This window comes from Hyaena hyaena, unplaced genomic scaffold, assembly GCF_003009895.1.
Source record: "Hyaena hyaena isolate Hyena2069 unplaced genomic scaffold, ASM300989v1 scaffold_120, whole genome shotgun sequence".
NCBI lineage: Eukaryota > Metazoa > Chordata > Mammalia > Carnivora > Hyaenidae > Hyaena > Hyaena hyaena.
This window is the reverse complement of record NW_024080752.1, coordinates 1,737,789-1,750,149: the sequence shown is the minus strand read 5'-3', so window position 1 is coordinate 1,750,149 and position 12,361 is coordinate 1,737,789. Positions and strand designations below refer to the sequence as shown.

The following is a 12,361-nucleotide window of genomic DNA, read 5'->3' as shown; positions in this document are numbered from 1 at the left end:
AGAAGCACATTAGCAAATTGGTACAGATTTTTCTCCCAGGTGTTCTGTTTTGTTTCAAATGCTTACATTTAGAGAGAAGACCAAAATCTTAGGAAAGCAGAAAAGACAACGCCTCTCCCTAAAGTATGTTTTATCAAACCCAAATCATTTGGATTCTGAATTTCTATCTTCACTGCTCAGAGAAATTTTGAATAGTTTTCCCAGCTTTCCAGAGTTGTTTTGTCTGTGTATACCTCTGGTGTTAGGCAAAGCCCAATTATCCCACTTGTCTTTAGTGATAGATTTTCACCTGAAAATTGCTTACCTCCATTTAAGTAGCAAAAACATAGCCTTAGAAACAAAAGCATCAAGATATCAAAATAAGTTTGCTTGTTACTTAATAGGGGGGAAAATGCAGCCTTCGTTTTAAGACTATGTCTCCAATTATTAACAGACTCACTTGCTAATAATGAGTGTTTCCTCTCCACATATCCAGACTCTCATGAATTCTCCATACATCTTGTTGTAGTAGTTACAGGCACTGCCAATCCCCATCCACAGGAACCTGCAGTGGGAAATGAGGGGCCCAATTCCCATGCAATAGCCAGGACCTAGGAAGTGACAAAATCACAATCAGAATTTTAGCAACACCAGAAAGAGCAACTGTTTTATGTTACTGCTGTTCTTCTTCCTTTATATTTAAATGTTCTTTTACATCTTCTGATGTGTATCTCTTAATCACTAAAAAAAAACCCAAATAAGCTTAACATGCACAAACAGTAGTTCATTGTCCATACCATGCTAGTTCCATTTGGTCTTAATTCAGTCTGAATCAACTACGGTATGTGTCTACTATCTTCTTGCCATGTTAAACAGCGTCAGTGAGTTTCAAATGCAAGTCAGTCAGTCCATCTATTTACAAGCATGGAAGCCAGGACATGTGACAAGGTGACAAATCTATTTGGCCACCGAGTTTTGTCTGAAAACTTTTGGTTTGGATGCCCCAGAATTGGTGACAGAATTGGTGGCTTAAATGAGTTTGTAGTTTTGGTATGACTTTTTGTAATGCTTATTTATTTTTGAGAGAGAGTGAGCATAGAAGAGGCAGAGAAAAAGTGAGACAGAGAATCTGAAGCAGGGTCTGCGCTGACAATGTGGGGCTCAAACTCATGAACTGTGAGGTCATGACCTGAGCCAAAGTTAGACACTTAACCAACCGAGCCACTCAGGCGGCCCTGGTGTAATCTTTTTAACTGACAGATGTGGTCTGGAAAGATAATGTCCGAACAAAGAATATCCATTTCTTTTTTTTCACCCCTTCAAAAAGGACTGTTTAAGAATCCTAAGCCAAATCTCTTTTTACGAGTCTGATTAATGTCTAGATTAGAAATTGAGTCCAGTGATGTGGTTTTACTCAAGAGCAGTGACTGCTCATGTCCTTGCTTATATAGGCAATGGCAGAACTGTAAAGTACATAAATCCAGTAAAAACTGGGGAATTTGCTGCTGCCTAGACCAGAGAACAAACTCGGTAGCTTGATTTTACTGGTGATGGTAAAAAATTAGATCAGAACTTTTTGGAATGGTTTTTATGAAGTAGTAGCTTTTCTAAATCTTTCTCCTTTAATTTCATTCTGTCAATAAAATATGAAGCTGACATGCACAACTGTATGAGACAGTGTTCTCACTCCTGGGGCAAGAGTTGTGTAAATAATCTAGATAATCTAAGCTTTTGCTTGAATCATCTAAATTGCATGTTTAGTCCCAAATTTGGCAAGTAAGATTTAGTCCATAACTTTGCAATACCTGGGTTAATGGGAATAAGACTGTCAGCTTTTTATTTTCATTAAGGTGAAGGTCTTGGGCATTATCTGTAGAACCAAAATATTTTCAAAGGGTTCTTCTTTGTCTTATAATTGTTCCAGTAACACTGAACTATAAGTAATGACTGGCTTTGTATTAAAATAATTTCATTAAGTTCTTCAAAAGATTAAAATGAGCAAATGTGAATATGTATTTCCATAGAATGTCATCAGGTATCCCGATCTCTAATCAATTAAATTGTGCATAATAACAAACTATTTTGCTGGCTATTTACATTGTAGATGCTTAATAAATGTTTCCTGGGTGAATTTTTAAAGTTATTTTGATATGTGTGTATAATATGAAGGATGAAGTTTTAAATGTGATCCTCATTTAGAGTATTTTAGATTGTATTTGCATTTTGATAAAAATGTAAACATATCAGTGTGTCACGTACATTTAGTCCGCAGGAGGTCAAACATCTGGCTATTTGAGAATAGCCTCATTTGACAAACATTTACTTACTTAATATGCTAGGCCCATGAAAGACAAAGGCATACAAATAAAAGGCTGAACTCTTCACTTTTTATCAAAAAGTTTGGTGCCATGTAGAAGGTCTCACTATTGGGGAGTCACCATTCAAGTTTAAAATATGACAGTGCAGGTCTCTATCACTAAAAAAGGGAGATGGTGATGAACTTTGCTTAGGTTGAAAACTTGGGTGTGCTAACCAGAAGAGAATTAGAGTGTGGGGTCCCTGCTACTAATCACATGCCAGCTTAGTTCATACAACAAACCCTTACTGAGACCCTACTAGGTATAGACACTAGCCTAGCGACAAGTCAGGAACAGGAGTGTAACTAGATCCCCATCAGAGCCCTGGGAGGGAGAGGAGAATATGTGGGGGGAAAGTACTATATCAAATAATTGCAACACAATGTGATCTTTTCATTTATATGTATATAAAGAATTTATATGTGTATAAAAAATTTTCTCTCCAGTTGAGAAAAGAATGCTTTAGCAGGGGAGAAACTTTGGTAGGATATTAGGGAAATATTCTGGTTGCATCTATAATAAGCTGCTCTCTGCTTCTTTGATTAGGGAATGCATATCTAGGCATACAGCAATTGTGGGAGCCACTTTCACACCCAAAGAGGAGCAATAAATACTACACTGCATTTTTGTGCAGAAACAGCATCCAGCAAGCCAACAGCTGGGACTTCTCACCCACTGTCTTGATCACAAAGCTGTTGCATTCCATGCTGGGTATACACCCTAGAGAAACCTGTGCACGTGTATGTTCATAGCAGCACTGTTCACAATAGCCCCAAACTGGAGACACCTAAATGTTCACCAACAGCAGCATCAGTAATTAAACCATGAGATGTTTGTGTGACTGCATACCATATGAACTGTAGCTGCATATCACAGCGTGGATGAATCTTACAAACATAATATTGAGCAAAAGAAGCAATAGAGAAGTAACAGCAAACTGGATTGCTAAAACATTTAAAACCAGGCAAAGTTAATCTATATTACTTAGGCATATGAAATTAGGCGGCAAAACATGTAAAAGCAAGAAAGTGATTGTCACAAAATAGAAGAATGTTTTCCTCTGGGGACAAGAGAGGGGGTATTATTGAAAAGGCATAAGAGAAGTTTCTGGGATGCTGCTAACATCCTGTTTCTTGTTCTGGACTATGATGACATATCTATTTTACCTTTCTGTAAAGTTGTTTTTTAGGGGGAGATAGGGGAATGTGTTGCTATATCATTTTTGCAGTGCCCCCTTCTGAGGATGTGGTGCCCAAGGCAGAGAGAAGCTCTAAGAAAGAGAGGACCCATGTGCAAGGTTGGGGATGCCTATGTGTCCTTGGGGAGAAGAGAGCTGCCAGGGACCAGGTAACTTTGAGTCCTGGACAGAGATGGGTGAACTTGGGGCAATTTCCCAGAACTGACACTTACAAAACCCCTAGGTAGGAATGACCTGTCCTCCCCCAGACTCCCATAGCTCTCCCAGCACTAAGTTATCTGCCTGTGGGTGCACAGTCCTTGGCACTGAATACAGCAGGGCCTCTCAGGGAACATGGGTCAAGAAACTTAGCTCTAAATCCCATTTTCTTCACTTACTAGCTGTGAGCCATCTACCCTCTTTAATCTCAGTTTCTTCATCTGCAAAATAGGCATAAACACAGTTACCTCACCAGACTGCTGTGAGGAGCACAAGAGAAAATGAATATGACACTGTTTTGTAAATTGTAACTGACTGAAGGGTTTGTGTGTTTTGGGGGGGGGCAAATGGGGAAGAGGGGCACAGGGGGAGGGGCAGAAGGACAGAAAGAGAATCAAGCAGGCTCCACACTCAGTGAAGAGCCTGATATGGGGCTCAATCTCACAACCCTGGGATCATGACCTGAGCTGAAATCAAGGGTCATACACAATGGACTGAGGCACATAGGTGTTCCCGACTTGAGAGCTTTTAAATCATTACACCTTCTTCACTCCCTTTGATTTTCCCTGACCCTGAGCTTCTCCCAAACCTGTAAAACTAAGAATCCAGAGAACCAGTGATTCAAGGAAACTGGGATAAGGAGTCCACAAGAACTGGTTGGAAAGAACCACCCCAACAAAGCCAATTGTCTCCCTTTTCCTTCTCCAGCCATGAACCAGGGACCTTAGTCTATGCCACCAGAGCTCACATTTTCAAAGGGAAAGCATGGGATTAGAAGGTCCCTGCCTAGTAAAATGATCATCAACCTGGGGTTTAGAGATTCCTGGTTGCTTCCTTGCCCCCCTCTCCCTCCCACTTCCCACTTTCTTTCAAGCTGAGATGCTGACAAATCGTTTCCTTTCTCTGGGTTTTAACCCCTCTATAAAATGAGGAGTTTGAACTCTGGCTTCTTACACTTGTCATGATGATTTTCTTGGGCAAGGCAGTTCACTTCTCTGGGGCTCAGTTTCCCCTTCTGTCAAATGAAAGGGTTGGGGTCATATCCATGGCTCTCAATCCCAACTGCTCATGAAAAATCACCTGGGAATATATATATATATGCTATACTGAAGCCCACCACACTTGGAAGTGTGTAATGACTGTCCTCTTCCAGTAAAGCTTTATTGGATATCTCGTAGGACTGGAGATAGATGCCTGCGTTGAAGAAGTTTTACTGAAAACTAAATAAATAGTCGGATATTTCTGATAATTCTGAATTAATCTGATAGTGTAGAGTGGTGGGAGTTTCTACTGGAATTATCTGGATAATTATATTATACTCTACTTTTTTTATTAATCCAAAGACATTGTTGAAGATTCTACCAGGGAATGATGTTCCAAGGTAACTGTGGTGTTCCCCATCTTTCTTCCACTGCCCAGTTTCCAGCCAGCCCTTATGGTGGCACCACTATCACACCCATTCCCAAGAATAAGAGGAAATGAAGAGTGGGATAAGGAGAGGTAATAAGTTCAAGAAAGGGAGAGGACAGAACACATGGATGAGGCAAAATGGGAGGGAGAAAGAGAGGAGTATAATAGGCATTCCAGGGGCACCTGGCTGGCTCAGTCAGTGAAGCATGCAACTCTTGATCTCAGGATTGTGAGATGGAGCCCCACATTGGGTGAAGAGATTCTTCAAAAATAAAATCTTAAAAAAAAAGAGGAGGGATTCCAGAGACATTTTTTACCTTCAGAAAAAATTAGAATGAATTTGAATAATAAACAAAAAATGCCTGGCTTACTTTGCTTCACTACATCTCAGACTTAGAGGATACTTACACCAAGGCTACTTTACCAAAGCAAAGTACAGATTGGAAGGCATCATCTGAGATATTTTTGAAACTCTTTCATTTGAAATGTGCAGATAATTGGAATAAAATTTTTCAGCTGGGTTTTTAAAATTTTTTTAAACATTAATTTATCATTGAGAAACAGGAGAGACAGAGCATGAGCATGGGAGGGACAGAGAGAAACAGAGACACAGAATCTGAAGCAGGATCCAGGCTCTGAGCTGTAAGCACAGAGCCTGATGCGAGGCTCAAACCCATGAGCAGTAAGATAATGACCTGAGCCAAAGTCGGACGCTTAACCGACTGAGCCACCCAGGTGCCCCAACACCTGGGTTTTTATTTGCTAACATTGCCATGGGCTTCAGCCATCTCCCCAGGTTTGCTCTTTGTCCTTTTGCAAAATTTTCTTTACTCTCATGGACCAAAAGACCAAGTACATAATCTCCTTAGTTACAGAACTAAATGAGTGACTTACCTGGTATTGAAGATGTGTCCTCATAATTCCAAACCAAAAGAAGAAAGCCAGTGAGCAGCAGGATTGGCATGGTGGCCACAGGCATGACTTCAGGCATCATGCTGGTGATGTTATAATGCATTGGGTTCAGCATTTCCAAAACCATCTTTGTTTTTTGAGCTCAGGAAAAACAATTTAAAGCCCTATGGAAATCAGAGGGGCAAAAAAAATATTTAGAATATCTAGGACTCCTGTTGGTTGAGAGGATGCTGTACTGTAGATATCAGCATTTTGTTTTATAATGTGATTGGACACCTAGACAAGACAAAGTTGTGGTTACAAGTCAAAACAAGCATGCCAAAGAGAGATCTTTTGGCTTGAAGTGCAGCATTTCTGACCTTGGTAGAGTCTCAGGTTCTTTTAGACACTTGGTCTGATAGAGCCTTATCATCTTGCCCTTGAGGGGTAGAGTGGCTGAATTCCCAATTGAGAGTCAAATTTCTTACCAAAATACAAGAAAATGAAGCTCATTCCAGAGGTGGAGTCATTCTGTGACTTCATCAGCAGATATTGTTTAGGCAATCTTTTTCTTTTGAAGCCAAATCAATTTTTTATAAAGTAATCCCAGATCCCTTCCTTGATCAAAATTACTTCCCCCAAAGAGTAAGCTTCTCCAGCAAGAATGAGTTTCTTGGAGATTGTTGAGGCATCCTCAGAGCTTCTTCTTAGGTTGTTCGGTGAATTCAGCATGACTCACTCAGGACAGTCTTTTTCTGTTGACTTTAATAAGGCTTAAAATCTCTTGCACCATGGCCTGGATTAAGCAGTGCCCATGGGGGGCAATGTCAGCATTAGTAGGAAAGAAGAATGGGAAAAGAAGAATAAAGAGAAGGAATGAGGAAGGAAAGAAAGGACAGAAAGAGTAGAATCCCACCCACAGTAGGCTCAGGTGCCACTCATGTATTGCCCAAAGCAGCTAACCTCTATGCAAGACAGTTTTCAGTTTGATTTGCTGGTTCTGTCATGTTTCTCAACAATGTAATGTTGAATCTGTCTTTTCAGTAAGGTTTTCTAATATTAGTACTCTCAGAAGAGAGTTTCAGGGATGGAGGTTTGTTGAAGAGACCTAGTTGAATAAACTTGCATAGCCAGCAAGAGCGACCATTCAATGCACTTCTGGTGCAAGATGACTGCTCCAAGTTTTACCCTCCCTTGGAAAGTGACCTTAGTTTGCAGGACTTACAATGGCTCTCAAACAGATTTTGGCAGGATCTTATCTAGTAATAATTGTTCTAGATTCTTAACCAGGGCTTCTAATTGGATTCCAGGTGCTCTGTGAATGTCCTGACATTCTACATAATGTGTTGTATCTGCTCACCTAACTTTTAGGGGTAAATAACCTTCATCAGATTCTTTTTTTATTTTTTAAATATTTAATTTTTTTAATGTTTTATTTATTTGAGAGAGAGAGAGAGAGACATCGTGAGCAGGGGAGGTTCAGAAAGAGAGGGAGACACCGAATCTGAAACAATCTCCAGGCTCTGAGCTGACAGCACAGAGCCTGACGCGGGGCTCGAACCCACCAACCGTGAGATCATGACCTGAGCTGAAGTAGGATGCTTAACCGACTGAGCCACCCAGGCGCCCCTGTTTATTTTTGAGATAGACACAGCCTGAGCAGGGGTGGGGGTGGGGGGAGGAAGAGATAGAGGGACACACAAAGTCTAAAGCAGGCTCCAGGCTCCAAGCTGTCAGCACAGAGACTGATGCGGGGGTCGAACTCAAGAACCACGAGATCATGACCTGAGCCAAAGTCAAACACTTAACCAACTAAACCACCCAGGCGCCCCTCATCAGATTCTTAGAAGAGTGTGTAATTACATTTGTCCCTTGATCTATATGAGATCTTAAATATGCAGTTAAAAACTCACTTCTGGCAATTACAGAAATTTCATAATATAGTTGAATTCATTCAGTTGCTTGATTCATACTATTGATTCATTATATTCCACTATTTAAATAATTATCAACAGTTAAGTGCAAGGCACTGAAAATGCCTGCACGGATGTTGGGCAGTTTATTATTTTTTTCTTAAATAGTTTATTGTCAAGTTGGTTTCCATATAACAGCCAGTGCTCATCCAAACAAGTGCCCTCCACCATGCCCATCACCCCCCTTCCCCTCTCCCCCACCCCCATCAGCCCTCAGTTTGTTCTCAGCATTCAAGAGTCTCTCATGGTTTGTTTTAAAATATATATAAGCAGACTCTGAAAAGTCAGCAATGTATCATCATCTGTTTCCTTTGTTAATGAGTAGGTGCTTTGAAGAGGTTGAATTTTAGGTATTTAATTTCCAAAGTGGAATTTTATATCATTCTAAGTAAGCTCCCTGTGACTTTATGATAGCCAGGACCTTCAAAGTTTCTGTCTATATTGATGAAACCTGAAACCAATGTTAAAAGCATAAGTGACAAAAATGGTTGTCACAAAAAGGAGGAAGACATCCTAGAGGAAGTGATCCTGGTTGAAACTTCACATTAAAGAAACTCTCAGAGGGGCGCCTGGGTGGCTTAGTCGGTTGAGCGTCCGACTTTCGCTCAGGTCATGATCTCGCGGTTCGTGGGTTCGAGCCCCGCGTCGGGCTCTGTGCTGACTGCCAGCTCAGAGTCTGGAGCCTGTTTCAGTCTGTGACTCCCTCTCTCTCTGACCCTCCCCTGCTCACGCTTTCTCTCTCTCTCTCCTAGAAATAAATAAAAAACATTAAAAAAATTTAAAAAAAAATAAAGAAACTCTCAGAAAAAAGTTTTAGGGAAAAAAAACCCTCTGAGAGATATTTCATAATATTGAAATCACAAAGGATAAAATGTTGGAAGTTGATGCAAATGTATAAAGGAGTATGACAATTCACGAAGGAATAGAAAGAATGCTCCCTCCGCATCATAAGTTATCCAAAGAGAAGGCACCAAGAAATGTTCAAATACTCTCAAGTTTCATTTTGTTTTGCTTTGCTTTTGCAAACAAAGAAAACACTTTAAAGAGTTGCATTGTTTCTAGTGTTTAAATTATGGTATATTACAATTTTGGTCTTACTATTTTTTCATTTCCATATATACTTAAAACCTATAGAGGGGCGCCTGAGTGGCTTAGTCGGTTAAGCGTCTGACTTTCGCTTGGGTCATGATCTCACGGTTCGTGGGTTCGAGCCCTGCGTCGGGCTCTGTGCTGACAGCCAGCTCAGAGCCTGGAGCCTGTTTCAGTCTGTGACTCCCTCTCTCTCTGACCCTCCCCTGCTCACGCTGTCTGTCTCTCTCTCTCCTGGAAATAAATAAAAACATTAAAAAAAATTTTTTTAAAAACCATAATGTTAAAAAAAACCTATAGAAAGAGTTTTTAATGTTTCAACAAAAAATTAAAAGCCATGGGATACTTGTATTTTTTTCTCTTGATTTTTAGGTTTGCTTTACAGTTTCACTTTGCATGGTATTTTTTATGGTCTTGCACTACTGTGCAAAGCAAAGACTGCCTGTATGTCTGAATGTTTAATAGGGCTAAGAAGTCTGGTTGTTTATCTTTCTCAGAAGTATGTCCTAAAGATGCCTCAAAGAATATGAGAATTTTTTTAGTGCTTACAAAGCATTTACTATGTGTCAGACATTGTTCCCAGTGCTTTACCAGTAGTAAGCCATTTATCTTCACAACGATCCTAAGCTAAGTAAGACAATCCCATTTCGCAGATGAGGAAACTGAGGTGTGATAAGTAGGACACCCAGTTTGCTTGCTACAGAGCAGGGATTAGAGTCCGTGTAGTGTCTTTCCAGAGTCCATGCTCTATTTTTTTCAAGTTTTATTTAAATTCCAGCTAGTTAACATGCAATGTAAGATTGGTTTCAGGTGTAGAATCTAGTAATTCATCACTTACATACAACACCAATGCAGAGCCCATACTCTTAATCATGCCATATCGATACCTATTATGGGACTTATTTGGTCTCTACAATCAGGGATTTTTCAATCCTAAACTATCTATGTTCATTTCTAAGATACTCAGATTGACTTACTTTAAAGTAGAGTAAGCTTTTCAGACCTCCAAATACCATAGCTGGAAAGGTCTTTTCAAATTCTTTGCTCCTCTTTCCTCCTTGTTAGTTTTCCTGCTCTGTAGAACATTCTAACGGGCCACACAGGTAGGTTCGTTGAACAGAGGCCTTTGAGTGGTGGTAGAGGAGGAATGTAGGAAGATCCTAGAACTTCATAGGGGTTCCTTTATGTCCTCTGTGCCAGGAATACCCTTCCCTCACCCACAGAGATACACACACACCTCCCTCAAGTGCCATGTTCCTTCAAATGCCATCTCAAATGCCTGGATCTCCAAGCATTTGTTTGCTGAGTGGTCTCCACTCTTCACTCACTGGGGCATCCCACACTGGGCCTGGCACCAAGTAGGGGCTTTGGCATTCTGATGAACCAGGTCTGTGTTCCTGTGCTGTGTGGAGCCTGGGTATCCTAACACCTTCACTTACTGCCCCACAACCTCAGGATAAGGAAATGCCAGTCCTACATTCAAAGTCCCAGTCTGAGCCAGGACAGAGGCTGCTGCGGACACAGGAGAGCCTGGGTGTCCTGGTGCCTTGGGTTCAGGACATGCTCTGGGCCCTCCAGTGCCAGGAAGAGCTCCCAGATGTCCTGGTATAGCCTTGACCCTCTGCATGGTGGGGAAGCAGGCCCTAGCTTTACCGGAGTGCCCCCCGGCCTGGACAGACCCTACCAAATCCTACCTTGCAGCATGGGAGTGACCTATCCAGAGGACCTAGCCCCCCTCCTAGGGCCTGAGGCCAGGTGCCAACACTGCCCTTCCTTTCACTATCTTCAATACATCCGGTTTGTTCCGCCCTTATGTCCCCACTCATAGAGAAATGCAACCCAGCTACCTTGGTTCTCTCTGCTGTGCCTTCTGATTTTAGGTCCCCTTGAGGGGCTGCTTCCTGGGACTACCTTTGCCTACTCATACTTTGGTGCCAGGCCATAAGCTGACACTGAGTGAATTTATAAGATCAGTTGTGTACAACTCACTGTATTATATAAAGAGAGGTCAAGGATAATAAATAAAATAATTTCCATTTATTCTTATGAGTTGGATGTATTTTTATAAGTTTCCTCAACCCTCCCTTACCAAATAAAATGGGTACTTGTTCTTAAAAGTCCTCTCCCTTCTTCTGTGACCTCTCCTTCTAGAAGGTGAGTTTTCCAAGGCCAAGGCACAGTGTCTTCTCCTTCACAGCTATATCCCAAGTGTGTCCTGAACTTTGTAGATGCTTCACTACAAACCTGTGGCCTGAGTTTGCAGTTTCCACCTTTGTTCAGATTTTACTTCCCATTGCAGCTTCCCTGAGACCCATCTCATACCTTCCCTTTCAGTTTGTCCTGCACACTGCAACTAGGCTGTTTTTCAAGTCAGTGTTCATTACCTCACTTCCTTGCTAAACCCTTCTTTGATTCTAGTTGATTGTAAGGCTTCCAAATTCATCCTCATTCAGACTTATGTCTTGGGTTTTATGTGCCAACATTCTGATTCCTTGTTGACCCACAGACCTCCTTACCTGAGCGTTCTCCCTCATGCCTCCCCCATATCTCCCTAGATTGGCCAGTTCTGCCCCACAGGCCTCCCAGGGAAAAGTTTTCTTTCCTTGCATCTCTGAGCCCTCCATGCATCTCTGAGCCTTCACCTACATGATTTATATAAATACCCCTCCTCTCTTTGACAGGAGCCTGGGACCCTCTTGCTTTTGACTGCCAAGCCACTCTATCACTCAGAATCATGGAGAGTTTCATTAAATAAACATTTATTAAGGATCCTGTCTGGGCAAGGTGATACATTCAAACATGAGAGGCCTAAGACAAGTTCTGAAGAAGATGCTATTAAGCCAGGGCCTGGTGTGAGGACGACAGGTCTCTGGGATGACAGGCAGAGCTGCCCATGAATTTCTACATCAAGGGAACACAGGGGATCAGAGCTGGGGGGGGGAAATCTCTGAGATCTTCCACTAGTGCAGTTCTCTCCCTTGAAAAATGAGCCAACTACATGAGATCCAGGGAAGTACAGTCATGTGTCAATGGTCCCTTAAAAGTGGGAAACATTTACCCATGTTCACATTCTGCGATCTGATTTCCGTACCATCCTACAAGGGTCATGACATGCAGGTTCTAGTCATTCTCCCCAGCAAGCTTTCAAGTGAGTCCCTGGCAAATTTTTGTTCTGGAGCTGGAGAGGTAATAGGAATCAACAAGGGAAACCCAGAGGGATAAACATTGTGTGGTTTTCCTGGACACCCCCCCCCCCCCCCCCCCCC

General features: G+C 41.6%; 1 protein-coding gene across 2 annotated transcripts in view; it reads right to left on the bottom strand.

Moving 5' to 3' along the window:
* The window catches only part of LOC120234998 (aromatase), a 72,104-nt gene that overhangs the window by 30,995 nt on the left and 28,748 nt on the right, over positions 1-12,361 (bottom strand). For both annotated transcript variants that reach the window (XM_039237082.1, XM_039237081.1), the window contains exons 2-3: positions 6,037-6,218; positions 440-590 (exon numbers count right to left, since the gene is read on the bottom strand). In XM_039237082.1, coding sequence (XP_039093013.1) covers positions 440-590; positions 6,037-6,181 — 296 coding nt within the window. In that variant the 5' untranslated portion in view covers positions 6,182-6,218. The remainder of the gene's footprint in view (positions 1-439; positions 591-6,036; positions 6,219-12,361) is intronic.